This window comes from Podarcis erhardii, assembly GCF_964252035.2.
Source record: "Podarcis erhardii genome assembly, chromosome: 7".
NCBI lineage: Eukaryota > Metazoa > Chordata > Lepidosauria > Squamata > Lacertidae > Podarcis > Podarcis erhardii.
In genome coordinates this window covers 59,844,609-59,864,307 of record NC_138511.1, presented here as the reverse complement: position 1 = coordinate 59,864,307, position 19,699 = coordinate 59,844,609, and the positions used below count along the sequence as shown (strand labels likewise).

Here is a 19,699-nt window from a genome sequence, read left to right as displayed (position 1 = left end):
GCGTGTCCCTCCAGATGGCTGCACGATGGCGCCCAATAATTTCAGCCCTGCAACGTGACAGGGGAGCCTGAGGTTCTGGTGCTGCCACTGGGGCAGCCGCTTGGCTTGGGTCAAGCTCGACTTGTGTCTGACCTACATGAGTTGCTTAGGCTTGTGAAAGAGGCAGCAAGTTCCTTCCTCTTGCTCCCCAAACTCAAGGGATGTGGCTTTTGGGTCCCCAGCACCTCTCCTCTTGCAAAGAAGGCATTTGCTTTAATGTGGGCTTCCTGACCAGGCTGAATAAAGCTCTGCCGCAGGTCACAAATCCAGGGTGCGATGTTTGGGTGACTTATTTTATAAAATTTATGTACCACCTGATTGTAAAACAAAAACCTTAAAGCAGTTTAGTGTGGAGGAGATTGATATGCCACACCCATACCCCAAAACCTACCGGCTCCAGCTTTTAGCGGTGGGCAGAATCACGTGCATTTCCTAACACAGTAGTTGAAGGGCAATATTATTATTGCCTTTTGCCTTTCTCCAAGAGGGCATGTGGCCATCTGCTGGATCATGGCCAGCCTCCCCTGAGTGGCCCTCCCTTGTGTCAGTTGGGCCAACTAACACTTTACACCCAGTGTATTTTACTATGGTTTTCTTTCTTTTTTTTTAAACGTTTTTATTGCATTTTCAGTTTATAGAAGAAAAAAGAAGAAAAATAAATAATACTCCAACTTTCAAAATACATTTTTAAATTGTTAGCTGGACTTCCCCACACCTCCCTCACCCTGCATTCTTTACAATAAAACATATCAGCAAATTATTACCTTGTTTCGTGTCTTATTTATATCTTTCAAAATATTTTACTTCTAATTTTAAGGTGCCTTCTATCTAATATTTATGCCTTAAAATAAAAAATATAATAACCTTAAATTTCAACTTTTTCTTAAGTGTAACTTATCTTCCTATTTTCTCGATCTAGTTGCAGGAGCTAAGTTCCAAAACATGCAGATTCTTAACATTCGTATAGCTTGTATTGTTTTTGCAAATAGTCCTTAAATTTTTTCCAATCTTCTTCCGTTGTCTCTTCATCCAAATCCCGGATTCTGCCAGTCATTTCGGCCAATTCCATATAGTCCATCAACTGCGTCTGCCACTCTTCCAGCGTGGGAAGATCTTGTGTCTTCCAATATTTTGCTATAAGTATTCTTGCTGCTGTAGATGCATACATAAAAAATGTCTTATCCTTCTTTATCACCCTTTGGTCCACAATGCCCAGGAGGAAGGCCTCTGGTTTCTTGGGAAATGTGTACCTAAACACCTTTTTTAATTCATTATAGATCATTTCCCAGAAGGCCTTCATATTTTACTATGGTTTTCAACAGCAACTGCTGCAATGCTGCTGTCTCTCTGCCCACCCTATCTGAATCAGGACTGCAGTGCACAGCATTGGATGGGTGTAGTTCATTGCTTCCCCTCCGCGGTCTAGAAAATCCTTCTGTGGCTGCGAAATTACCTCTGGAGGGAATCCCTCACTATTCTGTCGTTTTGAGGCTGTAACCAGAATGAAGCTTTTCCTGGCCTGGATTTGTGTGATGTGCTGCTGACAGCCTGGCTTAATTACTGTAATCCTCCTGGTGTAACAGCTGGAGGTTGGGGGAAGAAGAGAAAGTCATGGTGTTTTCTAAGAGTTACGGTAAATGTTTTTCTCTTTTTAAAAAAACCTGTTGCCAATACTTATATTCACAGAAACTGAGGGTGCTTTTCCTCTCACACGTGCATAAGGAAATTCATCTTCTGTGAGGGTCACTCAAGTGAGCATCATCTAAAAGCAAAATATATTTTTCTTCTTCAGACCCACTGCTTTGCTTCAATGCAAACAGATGCAGATGCAGTTGATGAAGCATTAATGAAAATGCTTGCAATTGATCGTTTGGTGCAAGGGGTCTATGCATCTGACTGTTATCCAGAAAGTTGGTGGTTCAAGTCCCCCCAGGGATGGTTGTGGGCAGGATTTCTGCATTGCAGGAATGACCCTAGGGATGCATTCCAACTCTATACAGTGGTACCTTGGGTTACATGCACTTCAGGTTACATACGCTTCAGGTTACAGACTCCGCTAACCCAGAAATAGTACCTCAGGTTAAGAACTTTGCTTCAGGATGAGAACAGAAATCGTGCTCCGGCGGCGCGGCAGCAGCAGGTGGCCCCATTAGCTAAAGTGGTCTTCAGGTTAAGAACAGTTTCAGGTTAAGAATGGACCTCCGGAACAAATTAAATGCTTAACCCAAGGTACCACTGTACTGTAATTCTAAGACATTTTAAAGACTGGTGAGAGCCCAATGAAGTGTACAAACAATATTTATTTATTACATTTATATACAACTTCTATCTTCCAAGGAGCTTAAGGTGGTTCTCCTCCTCCCCATTTCATCTTCACAACAACCCTGTTAGGTTGGTTAGGCTAAGAGATGGTCACTGGTCCAAGGTCACCCAGTGAACTTCATGATGAAGCAGGGATTTGAATCCTAGTCTCCCAGGTCATAGCCAAACACTCTAACCATTTATAGTTTATTCCTGTCAGAACTGATGTACTACTCAATGCTTAACTTTTGTATTAATTTTTGAGCCATGTCTTTTGAGGGGTTTATCTATTCCACTGTCAGCACTAACAAAGCATCCTTGAATTTTTGCCAGAAAGGAGAAATGGATCCCTCTTCCAGCAATAACAGGGTTATTCTGCTTCTCATCTCAAGGCAAGTTCTTGACCTTAAGATACATCTGGAGAAACAAGCAAAAATAACCAACAATGCAGCCATCCTAGCCTTGACTCAGTGGTTCTGGAGGATCCTGAATTTGTTTTTATACATGCCATGCTTTCTAATTTGTCTGCACATTTTGGATGGAAAATAGTTCAAATAGTCATATTTTTGAAGAATTGATTGGCAAGTGCTTGAATCTCTTAAGGGCTGGATTAGAGGGTGATCTTACCACAAACAGTGACTTTTTATAAACACTCCACATACCACTGAAGAAAGGTTGCATTCAGATTAACAAAGGCAAAAACCAAACAGATCCAAAAGGAGTGCTTGACCGTCCTGCCAAGGTTATCTGGGGGGGAGCATCCCTGATTTATAAGCATTCATCAAAGCTGCTACAAACGATCACAAGAGAGTCCCATATAGGATTGTAGCATATTTTAAAATTAAAGAACACCACAATGACCACAATAATATGGCTACATTCAATGTTAATGGCCTCATTTTACTGTTTAAAATGACTGCTGCTGTGTTGTCTACAGAATATAAATTAGCCTTCCCCAACCCAGTGTCCTCCAGCTGTTTTAGGCTACAACTCCTAACAGCCACTGTCAGCATAGACAGCTCAGGTAAGGCTGATAAGAGTAGGGGCAGGCTGGTTTAAAATTTTATTCTAAAACAAATGGGACAAGAGGAGACCTATGGACTCTATGCTCACTTGGTTGCTAACTGCATGTTCTTCAAGGCACAAAAGTCACCAATGTTTGAGTGCTGGTGGCAGAGATCCTCTGCCACGAACTACCTCTCCCATCAGGCACATCCAGCTGGAGCCAATGGAAATTTGTTCTACACCAGGCATGGCCAAACTTGGCCCTCCAGCTGTTTTTGGACTACAACTCCCACCATCCCTAGCTAACAGGAGCAGTGGTCAGGGATGATGGGAATTGTAGTCTCAAAACAGCTAGAGGGCCAAAACAGCTGACCGTGTCTCTACAGTGTTTTAGGAAGGAGTCTTCCTTAGTCCTACCTAGAAATGCCAGGAGTTCAAGCTGGGTCCTTTTGCATAAGAAACTATGTTCTGCTTCTCCTCCCCTCTCCATATGTTCTCAAGCCCACAAAATATTAATTATAAACATCTCACACAGAGGCCTGTCTTTTTACATTATGCAAAGTAAGGGGTTGAGCAGATTTCAGGCTTGCAGAATCTGCTTTTTCCCACTAGAATCCCAAGATCTACCAACCAGAACCAGATGCAAAAGACATGCAGTTAGAATTAAAGGGCAGGGTGCTTCTGAGCATATTCTAAGCCAATAAATTTGGTTTCACTAGCAGAACTGAACTGACCTCACCAGTTTCACACAGAACTCCAGTGCTGCACAGGTTTCTTCATTTCAGCGGCCTTATATATAGGTGGGATAAGTATTTAAATATTTTTGTTAAAACTCCCATTGAGGCTATCCATCACCTCATTCTTGCCAAGTTTTGGCTTCCAGCAGTCTGAGTTCCCTCCAAAGGCGCACATCTCCATTGTCTTCCGAGACAGACAGATTCCAACAATATTGACTTTATTTGGCCCTATGTCCTTTTGCCCTTCAAACTTTTCTTTTCTTCAGTATTAGTTGTTGGTAGCCTTATAATAGTTTTGCTTTTTGATAATTTTATGTTCCTGCTTTTTCAACAAGGTGTATATTTGTTCTGATGCCCTTTTCATGCATATTGTACATGTTATGCAAAAATAAATAAATATGAGAAACACCCTCTCTTACAAATCGACCATCTAGTCGATCCCAGTGTATCCGCCCTTCTCTAAAGCTCCATGCGCTTTGATGGTGCTATAGTAGCATTTATATAGTAGCACCATTTACTTAGCTAACAAGATTTCATATACTTTTTTTTTTTAAACTACTTACATATTAGAAAACATCAATGAAAGCAGTGATAGTGATAATAGAGGACCCCTGGATGGTTAAAGTCCAGTCAAAGGAGACTCTATGGGATGCGGCGAAGGAGCCAGGAGCCAGCGTTTGTCCAGACAGGTTTCCGGGGCATGATTAAACCACTTCCATCACACCGTGATGGAAACCATAGTGCACAGAAACACTGTCTACCTTCCCCCCGCAGCGGTACCTATTTATCTATTGCAGTGTTTCCCAACCTTGTGCCTCCAGCTGTTTTTGGACTACAATTCCCATCATCCCTTGCCACTGGTCTTGCTAGTCAGGGATGATGGGAGTTGTAGTTCAAAAACAGCTGGAGGCACAAGGTTGGGAAACACTGATCTATTGCACTGGCATGCTTTTGAACTGCTACGTTGGCAGAAGCTAGAACAAAGCAACACGCTCACCCTGTCGCGTGCGGATTCGAACTGCCGACCTTCTGATCGGCAAGCCCAAGAGGCTCTGTGTTTTAGCCCACAGCGCCACCCTCCTCAGCAACAAGATGCCCATCTGTCATGGACGCTTTAGCTGAGATTCCTCCATTGCAGGGGGTTGGACTAAATGACCCTTGGGATCCCATTTCATCTTTACAATTCTACAATTCCATGATTCTAAGAGCTAATTCTCGAGATTTGCAGGGAAGAGGCGGCGGCTCGGTCGACTGACTGCCTATCTCTGCACAAACCGCCCTTCCAAAGGCAGCTTCACACGTGGCCGCTCAGCTGAGAGCGCGCAGGCGCAGCTAAGCCGCTTCGCGTTCCCCTTTCAACCCTCGCGTCCCCCAATCGGCAGCAAGTACTCCCCTCGCTGTTCCGAGACTATTGGGCGACAGGGACGCCATACAGGGACGGGACCGGGAGCGCGGACCAATGGGAGGCCCGGCAGGGGGCGGGCCCTCTCCGCACGCCTTCTCCGGGGTCAGGCGGCAAAGGAGGATCGCGGCGATGGCTCCGAGCAAGGAATGCGGGACGGAAGGAAGCCTCGGCCGCGGGGTCCGCAAAGGCATCCGGGCTGTGCTGCTCGGGCCGCCTGGGGCGGGGAAGGGGACCCAGGTGAGGGGACCCAGGCGTCCGGGATGCCCAGCCCCTCCCCGAGGGAACTTCCCCAGTTCCCCCGCTCCTGCCCTTTTCTCTCTCCCGTTTGGCTGTGGAGGGTCCAGCAGCCGCACTTGCGTCCTCTTTGCCCCTTCCTCACTTCCTCTAAGGAACCCAGGAGTCCGGGATTCCCAGGCTGTGCAGGGACCCCCTTTCCAGCGCAGGACATTTCCCGGCAACATTTTTATTCCAGCAAGCTCCCCCGCCCCCCACAAATGAATAGGACTTTGCCGCAAGTTCCTGCTTTGTAGGGCTTTAGTACTACTTTAAACGTAACTGCCGAGTTTTTTGTTTAGTTTTGAGTAAAACTGCCATAGCCAGGAGTAGCTGCTGCGTAGGGTGAGATTTATTTATTTATTTAGTGCTTCTTCCCCTCCTCATTAAATCCCCACAACAACCCTATTAGGTGGGTAGGCTAGACTGGGAGGCAATGGCTGGCTCAAGGTCATCCAGTGAGCTTCATGGCTGAGCAGGGATTTGAAGTCTGGCTCCCAAGGCCTAGTCTGAAACTAACCATTACACAACACATGCCCATACTCTGAAAGAAAGAAAAGGGTGTGTGAAGCTGTGGGGACTTTTTTCTATCCCATGTTGTGGAGGGAGGTTTACTTGTTTACTTCCTGTGGAAGATGTGCAGCCTCAGATGTTGCAACATATGTAAGCCGCTGCATTTAAAGCTGGGGTGTCAAAAACAGAAAGTTGTTTGGGGTAGGACTTTATTTGCTGTGTGAAAAAACCATCTCTCTCCTTTGCCCCAACTAATCTACGTTCTGCTCTGTTGCAAGCCAAGCAGCTTGCCCTTTGTACAGTGCTGGGTGAGGCACTATCACATGTCTGAAATAATTTCTTGCAAAACTGGCTTTCAGCTGCTTGCCTGTCTAAAAACCATCAGCATTCTTTAGTGTATAAAAACTGTGGGCCTGGGCAAAGTAGCATGCCCTGAAGGAATGGCTGCCCTGCTGCAAGAAGTGCTCATCGGAGGAGGTTGTCCTCAGTGTCTGTGTATGCGCTCACTGCTTTGACTTTGCTTCCTCCCTGTCAGGCTCCCTCATATCTGCATTGGATGCCACTTGATCGCACCTTGTGTCTCTGCATGAGTCAGTGGTCTGGACGTGTCTCCTTCCAGTCATTCCCAAAAGGAAAAGGAAAATCCCTGTATGAGTGAAGTGGGCTTCCCAGTTTTAATGCAGGAGGGAGTGTGCTACAGTTATCAACAATTTAGGAAACATGTTAGCATATCTGATCAGAGCGGGAGAAGGACTTTCACTCTGATGCATTTGAGGGGGATGGAAGTTCAAAGTTTGGAGGAGCAAACTTGTTCTCCATTATTCCAGAGGGCAGGACTAAAACCAAGGGGTGGAAATTTCAGGGGGAAAGATTTTAACTACACTTTTGGAGAGACTTCCTAAGAGGAATGCTTTGGGAGGTTGCGGTATCTCCTTCATTGGAGGCATTTAAGCAGATACTGTATATCTGCCAGTCACAAATGAAAAGCAGTTGGACTAGATTGACCTTCAGAGGTTGTTGGACCACAGCTCCCATCATCCCCAGATAGTTTAGTAGTCGGTGGTCAGAGGTGCTGGGAGTTTGTAGTCCAGCAACATATGGAGACAGCTGAAAAGCGTTGGACTAGGTGACCTCCTAGGTCTCTACTGGTTCTATGACTCAATTAATCCTAAAATCCAGTATAAATTATCCAGAGCTGTTCTAGGGCCATCTTTGCCTTCCCTTACTTGCTTCTTGGTTCTTACTGGGGTTTCCATTTCTTCCCTCACACGCTCATCCTGCATCCCTTTCTCACTAGCAATCTCTGACACCACTGAGTCGTTGTTTATTCCCCAAAGCAATTCTTATAATCCAGGCTGCCTTCTTCCAACAGGGGAAGGGCCATAGTAGAGCATCTGTGCGTGCAGGAGGTCCCAGGTTCAATCTCCAGCATCTCCATGTAGGGCTGGGAGAGAACGAAGCTAGATGGACTCAGTGGTCCAACTTTCGCTGCAGGCTTTAGTGCAAAAAGTACATTCACACACCTGGCACAGTAGAGCTTCTACCGTATTGTAGTGGTCATGTGAACATATTTTCTATGTAATTCAATTATATGCACCAAAATTATTTCCTACAGTTGCTGCTCTGTGAATTTCCCCCTAAAGTTTCCTTTGTTCTTTCCCGTGCAGGCCCCTCGGCTAGCTGAGGCCTATTGTGTGTGTCACTTGGCGACAGGCGACATGTTGAGAGCTATGGTGGCTTCTGGCTCGCCACTGGGCAAAAAGCTGAAGCAGACGATGGATGCTGGAAAGCTGGTAGGTACAGAGGGGTCGTTGCCACTGTGCCATTCCCTTTGGCCATATCCTTTAAATAGCTTCTGTGGTTTTGGAAACTGCTCTGTAAATTGAGTATTGGCACCAGCTGATGCTGTAATGCTGTTCTTTGGCCTCTGATTTATGTGACTGAGAATTGGAAACCATTTGGAAACGGTGGTGTGCTGAACGTGTCCACGGAGTTTTGGAGTTGAGCACAGAATCTCTGTGGACACGTTCAGCACACCGCTGAGTCGTGTCACACATCGCCCTGGGCATGGATTTTGATTTATGAACTGGTTGCAGGAAGTGAGGCTTGGGGTTCCAATTGCATTGCCTTCTTTCCTTTTTTGTTCAAGTAGTTTTCCTGGCGTTCCTGGCTAAAGAAATTTGAGTGCCTCTTTACCTTTTAAATTTTTCATCGTACAGTTTAGATTTCCTGATTGCTGTGATAAAAGCAGTCTAGCTTACAAACTAGGAAGAATTGGTGGGAAGCAAATGTTTTATGGCTTCCTTTCCGTCCATCTCCATCCTTTCCTGGTCAGTGTGTGAAATGTTTCATGTCTAAAACCTTAATGAAAGGACATTATTTGAAGCAACAAAAAATATTTGAACTAGCAGTAGTCTAGACTAGCCTTTGCTAGCCTGGTGCCCTCTAGATGTTTTGGACCTCTACATCTGTCAGCCCCAGTCAAAACATCAGAAGGGTACCAGGTTTGCAAATGCACCTCTGTCATTTTAATTTAGGTCATTTAGCTGCTGTTTGACCTTTTAAAAATAATACTTTGGATCAACGTGTACATATTCCAGTTTTATGCCAGCAGCTGAACTGATAAAAGATGCCTTTTTGCCCTCTCTGTTTGCTTTGTAGACATCTTTAGACCAAGACTTGGTGTCTAGGACCACAGTCCTAACCTCACTTAGGACTGTGAGCCCTATTGAATCAAATAGGATTTACTTCTTCATTGACATGGTTAGGGTTGCATGTGGATGGCTTCTGTTTGCCTGCATTTTGTTGTGTCATAGCTGGTGGCCTTCCAAACAAGACTTTGTTCAGAGTTACAGTTTTAGAGCATGGCTGTGATGGATAATGCTTATCTGTTCCGTTCAAGCCACCACTGTGATTATCACTGGCCTAAGACATCCAAGAGCACTGTGGGCATGGCTGGATATTCTAGATAATGTGTTTTTTTACCTGGAGCCAATAAGCTGCGTTGACTGCATACCACACCCAGGTCTTGAGATGGGCGATAACAGTAGCTTTTTCAGTACTGAGAACTACATCAGAAACTTATATATGTATCCCTGGTGCATAGGAATAAATGGAAATTTAAGATCTGAAGCTTTCATGAAAGTTATAGGTGGGAGGGATCGTAAGATCACTTAGTTCAATTTTTAGCTGGGAGTAGGAACACCAGAGCACTGACCCTTGACACTGACAGTCCTCTTCCACCCCCAGCCACATTCAGGCTGCACAATTTCTGTGCTGTGGTGCACTTTGAATAGAGAGGGCTTGCAATTGTGGGGATGTTGCTTTTGTTCTGTGGCTCCTCTTTTGAAATCAAAGGTGCAATATTGCACTAGCCGTTGCATAAACTGGGATATCCTGAGTGCAACACAAGGTCTTAAAGCTATCCTTTCTGCCTTCTTGTTTTCTGATCCTTTAGTGTGTTTGCACTTCTAGTTTCAAACTTACTTTATAGCCACAAGGACTTCTTGGAAAAAAAAGGTATTGTGGGTAGGGTAAGCATGTTTGACATGCTGGTGACACTGTATCAAGACTTCATTTTCCTCTCTCTCTCTCTCTCTCTCTCTCTCTCTATCATTCACCCCCTATCCCACTCCAAATTGTAAGGTGAGTGATGAAATGGTGGTGGAGCTGATTGACAAAAACCTGGAGACGCCCTCCTGCAAGAATGGTTTCCTTTTGGATGGGTTTCCTCGCACAGTGCGACAAGCAGAGATGGTACGTGATTCCTGATACCTGCCCTTGGATCTTCTAAGATTGGGGATAAGAGTTTCCAGGAGTGCCACTGCATTAGTCTGTGGCAGCAGAACCAACCAAGAGCATTGTGGCACTTTAAAGATTTATCGTGGCAGAAGGTTGCATGGTCTACAGCCCACTTCATCAGATGAAATGTTATCCAGAGTTCAGGTGTGTGTGCGTAACTGTAAACACTTGAGGATAAAATGAAACAAAAAGCAGAAGAGTACATACGTTACTAATATTGGCCATTAACCAACCAACAAAAGAAAACAAAACACTTGCTGATGGTGCAGACATCCTGCTCTTGGTTAACACATGTAGTGTGATTTTAAAATCCTTTGTCCTGGTGTAGCCCGTGACCAATGGCATCAAACCTCTTGATGAATTGTTTCACAGTGCAGTCCCCTTTTGAAATTTATTTGCTCCACCATAGCTGCCTTAAGATCAGTTATATAAGATGGTAGCTAAGTAATTTCTACTCATAGAACTTAAGCTGGTCATGTCCATTAATTTCAACAAGCCTAGCCTGAGTAGGACAAATATTGGTCGGAACACAGAGTGCACTGAGAAGTTGAAATGTTCCCCTGCTGGTTTTTGTATATTTCCATTTCTGATGTCAGGTTTGCATCCGTTTCTTCTTTTCTGTTGAGCTTGGCTGTGTAGAAAGCAGAAGAGCATTGCTGCCAGAGGACGACATGTAGCAAACTGGAAGACGAACAAGTGAATGAACCTTTGACATTGGAAGTTACTGTGACTGTGTTGCTAGAGTAGAAACAAGGACAGAGCTGGCATCTGGGTTTGCCATCAGGTCTGGACCCTGGCAACACTTATTGTACAAAGGATATTTATCACAGGGCATGTGTTAATTGGCTTGTCAATGCCCAGGATGTCTGTGTTATTGGCAACAACTTAATTTTCTGAATGGTCACTGTTAATGACATACTTATCCCTTTCACTTCATTTTGACCTCACTGCTGGCAAAGTCCACACTCCCTTCCCCAGCAACCATGAGTTACAACTAAGGCCAGTACTTCTGCATCTGATGAAGTGGATTGCAAACTACAGAAGGGAGCTATTTTGTAACACTCCACAGTAAAGTGGGAGGAGGTGTATATTCTCTTTGGAAAAATGTGGGCGCATAGATGGAGATCATTATTTTGGAATGGCTCAGTTTGGGCTCCATTGCTGAGCTCCAGGCCTGCTGAGGGTCCAGCTACCTTCATTTTTCTTGTTTCAGAGGAGATTTTATTAGGTCTGAATCCACTCATTCTGTGCATTTTAAAAGTAGTTCTTCTTTCCATTCTCTTAAAATGCTGCAGCTGGATGAGCTCATGGAAAAGAGAAAAGAGAAACTAGATTCTGTCATTGAATTCAGTGTTGCTGACTCCTTACTCATCCGGAGAATCACTGGACGGTAACTGCCACTTCCTTTGGGGGAAACTGGGGTGGGGGGGTGGGGAGGGGTGTTTCCATATGCTGAGCCACTCAGAAAAGCTAGGTGCTGCATGTTACAATCTTTATAAAACAAAACTAGGAGTGCAGTGTTGTGCAATGTGTGGGGAGCAAATAGCTCTTGATTGCAGTGCTAATGAGAATTACAAAGAAACCCTTTGTTGAAAAAGTACATGTCTTCTGTTCACTCCCCCCATTAAAGTTTATGTTTTTGTTCTGCATATTCTACAGCAGGTGTCACCAACCTTTTTAAGCCTGTGGGAACATTGCTGTTTTTGAGTGAGTGCCATGGGTACAATCTCTTCTGGCCACTTATCTCTCCCCTCCTGCAAATCTAACACACACACACACACACACACACACACACACACACACACACACCATAAGAGACAGAAAGAGAGAAAGCGTGCTTTTCCAAGGGAGCTGGTTAAAAGTTGGATCCAGTAGAATTAACCTGAGCATTGAAAAACACATAAAGCTGAAGGAGGAAGTGGGATAGAGTGCCACTCCTCCAGCTTCCTCCTTCCGCTCCATGTACAACCTCCACTAGCCCTGCTTACCATCTCATAACGGAAGAGGCAGTGACACCTTTGCACCCATGGGCACCACACTGGCAACTCCTGTTCTGGAGAACAGGTCCCAGGGCACTGTCTGAGGGCACATGATGCATTCTGCAATGTTGTTTTCTGAAGCTGATGGGAGCAGGATTCCCACCAACATCTGGAGTGCCACAGCTTCCCTACCTCTGCTATGGTGTCTCCCCTCCACACCCCGTTTAAAACTTATTTCATAGCTATACATTGAACCTAAGAGGGTTTTAAATATGGTTAGTCTGGATGGAGGAATCCTGAGTTGTCATCTTGTGTTCTCTGATGGAAGAAAGGTGGGATATAAATACAGGTGCTTTTTAATTAAAAAAAACCCAGTGGTCTCCATCCAAGGACTGACCACCTGTTTAGATTCACTGATGCTGCAGCATCAGCACTAATGCCTGATCCAAATGCTTGTAGTCCTAGTTCTGAAGAAAATTCTCCTCCATAACTCCTCCCCTTGACCTGCTCTGAAATGCACTCGACTGACTGCTGTGGTGTCTTTCAGGCTCATCCACCCAGCAAGTGGCCGCTCATACCATGAGGAATTCAATCCTCCTAAGGTCCACATGAAGGATGATGTATGTAACCTTCCCATTTTGATTTTCTCTTTTGGGGCTCCATTCAATATGCATTTGATTGCTCTGTGATGCCTTCAGTAGGCTGGATAGACTTACTTAATTTATTTTAATTTAATACTGTAATTTTTAAAAATGGTCTTGCTGTGGCTTCAGTCTGCAGTTAAGTCTTGACTGGGTCATTCATTCAGAACCAAAACTGAATTCCCCATTGACTTGATGGATATTGCTTTTAGACTTGGAATCCTCTGATAATTTTGCAGTTTAATCGAATCAGAAGTGCAGATCTGAACATACCTCTAGCTTCTGCAGAATTGTTGGGCTGAGTGGGAGGAGTTATCCAAAGCAGAACCTGTGGGACTGTTTCACTCACCAGAGCCTGGCCAGTGTCTTGCAGCGGTGGGGGCACGTATTTGACTCCTGCCTTCCTGGCTGTGAAAGACTGCTTGAAACTGTGTAGGCAACATCTCAGTATCCAAAGGGAAGACTGAAATAATATTTCCACTGGTTGAGGGAGTGGAATAGCTTCTGGTCCCTTCCAATGGTTAGCAGCACCAAAATAAATTAAACAAAATACTTCAAAACAAATTCTGCAAAATGAGAGGACAGAATTCTGCTGCCCCCCTTTTAATGCAAAGTGCCCTAGGCAGAGTTTGCATCCCAGCATCCTCTGCCACAGTACAAGGAATAATGGGGGGCACCTCCTAAGTTGGACAGTTTAGGTGCTTGGAACACCAGATATCTTGGGCCGGCTCTGATGGAAACTGGAATAGCACCTGAGATTTCCTGGGAGTCATCAAGCTAGTAGCATCAGGTTTTAAGCTTGCTAAGGCTTTTTACAGCTCTCGCGTCTTGCAGTATCCTGAAGTTTTGGTCCTTTTGGCCTGCTATGATGAGCATGGCCAGCGTTCAGAGGTGGCATGGGTGTTGCTGTCCAAATCACCAGCTGCCCCTGCTTTTATGTCTTGCTCTTGGTTAGGTCACCGGGGAGCCCTTGATACGCCGGTCAGATGACAACGAAGGAGCTTTGAAGACTCGTCTGCAGGCTTACCACACCCAGACGTCGCCGCTGGTTAACTACTATAGCAGGCGTGGCATCCATACGTCTGTGGATGCTTCCCAGTCCCCTGATGTGGTTTTTGCCAGCATCCTGGCAGCTTTCTCAAAAGCAACATGTAAAGACCTGGTTATGTTTGTTTAGGGCTCTCCTGTCTGATGCTTCCTTCTCCTTTCCTGTCTTCTGGGGTCTGCAAGAGCAAGCTCTGTAGGAGAGGTGTCAAGCTGCAAGGGAGGAAGGCTGTTTATATACTGTCCATTAAACGGAAATGCCGCGCTTTCTCCGATTTGTATGCATATATTTTTTGAAGAGCTTGTGGGCTGTGTGCAGGTGGCCTGCAGGGGGCGCAGCGGCTTCACGCTCCGCTTTCCGGAACCTGGGAACTAGGCTGCTGCGTCTGTTCAGTCAAAAGTGAAAGCGCTCTGCTACTCATCTTGGCGACAGGGTTAAACTGGAAAATTGCTGCCACTTCTCCTGTTCCGCCTACATGTCGGGTGGCCTGGTGCGATGTTGTAGGAGTTCTGAAGGTCACAAACTAGCGGCTGTGGGCGGGAAGCAAAGTTGCTGGCTGGCCTTGTCCTGAGTCCTTGGCTCTAAAACTGCAGGAAATTAAATGCCATGTCAGCTTAAAGAGGGGGTGTGCAAAAGCAGCACAGATGTGTGCACCTGTGTGAAGAGACATGGGCACATCCTGTTCTTCCACGGGCCAAGCGGAAACTCTACAACCAGCACATCACTGGAAGTGCGGTGCATATCCCATACTTCTACAACTTCATGATGAAAGCCTGAAATAGGAAGCCCATATGTGGAAGCATCTACTCTGCATAACTTCTTCATAAGTTTTGTGTGTGTGCTTGTGGCTTAGTATATTAATGTACAAGCCATAACTTGCATAAGATGGCAAAATGAGGACTGGTTTGACAAGGTGAGAATGCAGACGGAGGGTTCCTAGGCTTTGTGCTGAATTGTGCCACCGTGGGGCAAAGGTGCAAGACGACCAACACTCCCTCCCATTTACCTTCCTCTGGCAGGTTAGCAGTGGCACCAGAATGTGGGCCAGATTGTATTTGTGGTGAAGAAACTGAAAACCCACTTAACAATGGTCTGGCAGAGCCTGGATGCTGTTGCCCTGTATTACTGGCACACTTAATTTATTCATGAGAATTGACTTTGTCAAGGCAGCCTTTTTCAACCTGGTGCCCTCCAGATGGTGTGGACTGCAACTCTCAGCATGGCTGGAACTGATGCGAGTTGTACTCCAAAATAACATGGAGGCAGGGGGCACCAGGCTGGGGAAGGCTGGCTGGAAGTGAGCCTGTTCTTGCCTTTCAGTGAGGTGATATGGAAATGGAGCCCCTGCTCTCCCCTTTGCAATCTTGCTTTGAAGCAGTCTTGTTGTTCTCATTCAAACTTGACCTGCCTTTGTGATATGCTTGAGATGCACTTGAGTTTTCTTGAGACGAGCGGCAATGTTGCTGGCGTGCAGAGGGTGGGGGAGGGATCTTTGATTTCATAATGTGCTTCCATCTGCGGGGCTCATCATGCCAGCTTACAGCTACATTGCTCGCCTTCACCTGGCTCTTGTGGCTGCCGGGGTCTTTTCCTGTGTTTTGCTGCAGCACAATAAAGGTGCAAATTCTAGCATGCATGGATGTTGCTGCCTACCTCTGGGGTCACATTTATATCTGCCAGTTAGCCTCACAACCTTCCAGCTCTCTTGTCCTTGTGTATTTGTAGCTGACTTGATAGATCAGGGACTGTAAAGTATAGAGTGCCCTTGGCGGGTGGGTGTGGGGGGAGGGAAGTCATTGTGCCTGCCCACTGACCTGTGTCCTTGTCTTTTTCCACTTCTCTCTTTTTAGCCTTCCTTTAATTGTTCTTACATTGTTCTTAAATGCATTTTTGTTCCCAAATGACTCTTCTGAAAGACCTGTGCTCCTCTTTTGATTAAATAGGCTGAAATAGTATTTCGCTGCGCAAGAAACGCAGCAGTGAGAAGAACACTTTAACCCATTGAACTGCAGAGTATATTGAGAGGCATTTTGCAGCTTTGAAAAAAGAAAATTCACAATGGAAATTATGTAGTTTAGTCGAAAATATTTGCTTGTTTGATGGCCTGATAACAGTCCTGAAATCTAAATTGCCTTGTCTCACTATATTATCTGATGGCACTGGGGAGACATACCATTCTCACCCCTCAAAATGTTTTGTTTTGTTTTTGTAAAGTTTTTCTCAGAACAGATGTTTGATGGTATTTTCTCATGGGATTCAAAAGAATGGGACTTGATTACACCTTCTCAAAATGGTGATTTATTGAAAAGAGAATCTCTTTCCAAGAGGAGGCCCATTTCACAGAATTTGTGATTTTAAAAAGACCCATTCATCCCATGGGGTTGCAGCCCTTTCCTGTTTGCAACCAACCTATGGCTGCTCTTGCCTTAATCTGTTATTCAAACAGAGAACTCTACTCAGGTGCTTAGGTTTCTGGGGGCACAGATTGCGTGGCTTTGCTTGGAGATGGATGCAACTGAATCAAGCTTGCAAATCACCTGGTCTGAGGCTTGCTTTTGTTGCCGTCTCTGAGACACTGATGGTGCCTTGTTAGTTTAAGATTATGAACAATCCCTTGAGCGTAAGCAGCTTTGGTCTGTACACTGGGAATCCTTTGAGGCCTTCTAAAGGAAGGCCGTTATAATCTAATAGTGAAGGGAGAGCTAGTTTTCCTGTAGGGGATGGAGGTTTTATTAAGAGAGCCTAAGAACAAGAACTTCCCAACAAGGACAGGCTAGTCCATTTAGCTCCATTGCAGCTGCCTGTCCGTTCGCCACCCACCATCATCCTTATTGCTCTTTTGTTTTAATTTGCATTGCAAGCTACCCTGGGATAAATATTATGAAGGGTAATACACAAGTGTGTTAAATACCCCCTCCTTGATTTCTTATCCCCCCTCTGTCTGCCATAAAGAAGTATTCCTTTTGAGTTCTTAAGGACCATTTCTCTTTTTTTATATTTTGTCTTCATTTCAGCCGCATGAATCCAGGAGTTGGACGAGACAGGACAGAACACGATTGAATGCTGCATGTTCATCACCCTCACCCTTTTGCCCTCAAGCCAAGGGGGCAAAGGAAGGGAGGGCAAGGAAAGGGGCAGGAAGCACAAGGGGTAACTTGACAGGAATTTTGTTTTAAGAAAGTCAAACCAGAATTTAGGGAGGAAAATGTGTACTGTATTGTGTTGAAATGGGCTTGTAAAGGCTGGATATCACCATAGCTCTGACTCTAGACAGTTGCATTGTAAAAATTTAACTTGGCAGGGAGGGGAAGCTATCTTGGACTCACTTGTTTTTCCCTGGATGGCCCCAGTGATTTAGGAAGTTCACTGGAGGCACAGCGCAGAAATTAGCAGACTATGAACTGCAAGAAATCCGCTCAAAGGCTTCTCTAAGCCCAGGAGTTCCAGCTGTGCACAAGTCCTTGTTTCTGCTGTGCCTTTTCTCCACGTAGCCTCCACTTGGGGTGGACAATTTTGGCCTCAGGTATAACGGCTCTTTCAATCACTCCCGCTGCAGAGATGCTGCAGAATTCCTGCATCAGCAATTGGCATCTGAAGTCGTCACCTTCTGGACGGGGCAGTGCTGCCTGCTTTACTGTTCAGCGTAGTATTCACTTAAATATCGAAAAATCAGAACCAAGAACACTCCCCCTGCCCTCAAACAACTGCAGATTCCAGTTCTTTTACTTGCCATCCTTTTAGGGCCCACCTGCTGCTTCAATAAAATGGCTGTCACTTTTGTACCTGAACAATTTTGTCCCTTGATTTTGGGTGTGGGGAACTGTGGGAGGCTGGTTGCAGGAATAGGCTCAAGTTCTTTGTGACGTGTTTCTCTTGCAAAGTCTCAGGTCCTGCACAGGCTTCAGGGAAGATTTAAACCCCGATAGCAACCTGAACCCTGAAGAGAGAAACCAGAAGGATAAACCACAGCCAGTTGTGTTCTAAGTGGGGGGTGGGGCAGGAAAGGAAGTAATGATACTTCAAAGAGAAAATTTAACTTGGGGCTTGCAGATAGCAAGGTCTGTGATCCTCGCTGTGGACAGGACAGGACTTGTCAAGTGTCCACATGTTTGTTTGTGCTTCGCTTTCAGTGGTGGAGGTACTGATGTTCTGAATAGTGATGGCTGTGGAATGCCAGCCGGGGAGAACGCTGTTGCACACAGGTCCTACTTGTGGGCTTCCCAAAGGCATCTGGTTGGCCACTGTGAGAAAAGGATGCTGGACACTTGCAGCACACTTGCAGAAAGGAAAACTTCAGCTCATTGAGACTAGGAATTGGGCTCTTCCCCACCTGACAGCTTTATCAGTGGGATTTTATTTATACTTTTTATAAAGTCTCCCTAAGCTCAACCTCATCTATGTTCATTCTACTAGAGTAGGGTGCTAAAAATTTACAAACAGAGATTTTTGGTTGAATAATCGACTACCCATTAATTTAAATAAATATCCATCCCCATACAAGGAAAAGCTCCGTTCTGGTTGGCCCATGGAGTGTCTGGATTTGTGGCTGAAGAAGAGAAGTGGCATATGCATTGCATTAAATGTCCATGTTGGTTTTTATTTGTATTGTTGCCTGTATCTCTTTTATAAAATGCAATATATAAGAAATAAAGGAAGCAATACAATTAAGAACAATATGGCATTTAGCACAGCATATTACACTTGCTAAAACTATCTGCCAAGACCCTCAGCGATGTTCAGGTGGTCTGTGGGGAAAAGGTTTGGGAACAACTGCACTAAACACCTTCCAGAAGTATTGCAAGACCTCCATATTGGAGTAGACCTTCAGGGCTCAGCTTACACTGGAAAAGGGTGGGAATTTTCTTACTGAAATAGGCGAAAACTTATTTCTGGCTTTTTGCTGCCTGCTCAGAACCCAAAGGGTTGGGTTTGGTAGTGCAAGAAGCAATATTTGCCCAAATATCCCCTTGTATATATCTCTCTCCCAGGCACAAGGTTGCTTCCATGCAGTTTCCTCTGGAACTCATGGTTTATTCATTATTACAGAAAGTCCCCCACTGGGCTGGGGGCTGCAAGTCTATAACCTGCGGCTGGAGACTGAAGCTGAATGGTAGAACACACTTGAAGACCTTTATGCAAATTTGATTCCATGTGTCTATTAGGTGTCCAGATCTTACGAGTTCTAGTGAAAAAACAAGTGATGTTTGAACAGATGAACAGGGAGCTGCTGGTCCAGATCCTCACCCAGGAAAGGAGGCAAACTCTAGGGTTAACCTTGTAGTTCCCAGAGACAGAGAGAAATGCACCTTCTGTCATGGCATCTCAAGAACAATAGGTCCCCAGTTCCTTGGTTCCTGCTGGTGTTTCCTGTGCAGGGCAAGTGCTTCCAATAGGATTTACAAGCTTTGGAACCTATGGGAGCAGATGATCTAGGCTTCTGGTTTTCACTGTGCATAGAAAAACTTACACTAGAGGACAAGTGTCTAAAGGGCATTTGTCATGCATGTATAATTACACACGGAGAACATAATATGTTGTGTCTGGCTATAAATACAAATCAAGCAGCCAAAAAAGGAAGAAGCTGCAACAAAGTAACTTAAAGAAACTGAAAGATCTTGGTCGTTTGGGATTTCATCATGCAAGATGAGGCTCCCTTACCTGGAGCAGCTTGAGACTTTTTGGCTCTTGTCACGACTACAGGCTTATCAAGAGCTAAGGATGGTATCCTTGGAGCTGTAGTTTTTAAAGGGTTCTGAGAGTTGTCAAGGTCCCCTATTTTGCTCCCAGAATTACAATTCTCTGAGTTCTCTGGGTTTGTTAAATCACCCTGGAAACTGTAGCTCTTTGAGGGGAACAGGGGGCTTGGAGATGCCAGGGCTAGAATCTGGGCCTTCTACATGCCAAGCATGTGCTTTGCTATTGCCCATATGTTGAGGATTGTGCCCTACACCCTTTGTCAA

The 19,699-nt window shown here is 45.1% G+C and overlaps 1 protein-coding gene and 1 long non-coding RNA gene across 4 annotated transcripts; one reads left to right on the top strand and one right to left on the bottom strand.

Annotated features, from left to right (window-relative positions):
- The first annotated feature begins 5,560 nt into the window (after positions 1 to 5,560).
- On the top strand, positions 5,561 to 17,530 carry AK2 (adenylate kinase 2). 2 transcript variants are annotated; one of them, XM_081870441.1, is made up of 7 exons: positions 5,562 to 5,724; positions 7,941 to 8,066; positions 9,919 to 10,029; positions 11,370 to 11,464; positions 12,601 to 12,673; positions 13,650 to 13,845; positions 16,754 to 17,530. In XM_081870441.1, the coding sequence occupies exons 1-7, from the start codon at positions 5,617 to 5,619 to the stop codon at positions 16,759 to 16,761; spliced, it is 717 nt and encodes a 238-aa protein (XP_081726567.1). In that variant the 5' UTR covers positions 5,562 to 5,616; the 3' UTR covers positions 16,762 to 17,530. The 2 variants fall into 2 exon arrangements, with proteins under 2 accessions (XP_081726566.1, XP_081726567.1); XM_081870440.1 differs by lacking the exon at positions 16,754 to 17,530 and having other exon boundaries at positions 5,561 to 5,724; positions 13,650 to 14,013.
- Positions 10,036 to 19,517, bottom strand: LOC309346588. 2 transcript variants are annotated; one of them, XR_014158694.1, is made up of 3 exons: positions 19,398 to 19,517; positions 17,523 to 17,676; positions 10,036 to 10,755 (listed from the first exon to the last, which is right to left on the bottom strand). It is a non-coding gene; the product is annotated as an uncharacterized lncRNA (long non-coding RNA). The 2 variants fall into 2 exon arrangements; XR_014158695.1 differs by lacking the exon at positions 10,036 to 10,755 and adding an exon at positions 15,208 to 15,340.
- Between the last annotated feature and the right edge of the window lie 182 nt (positions 19,518 to 19,699).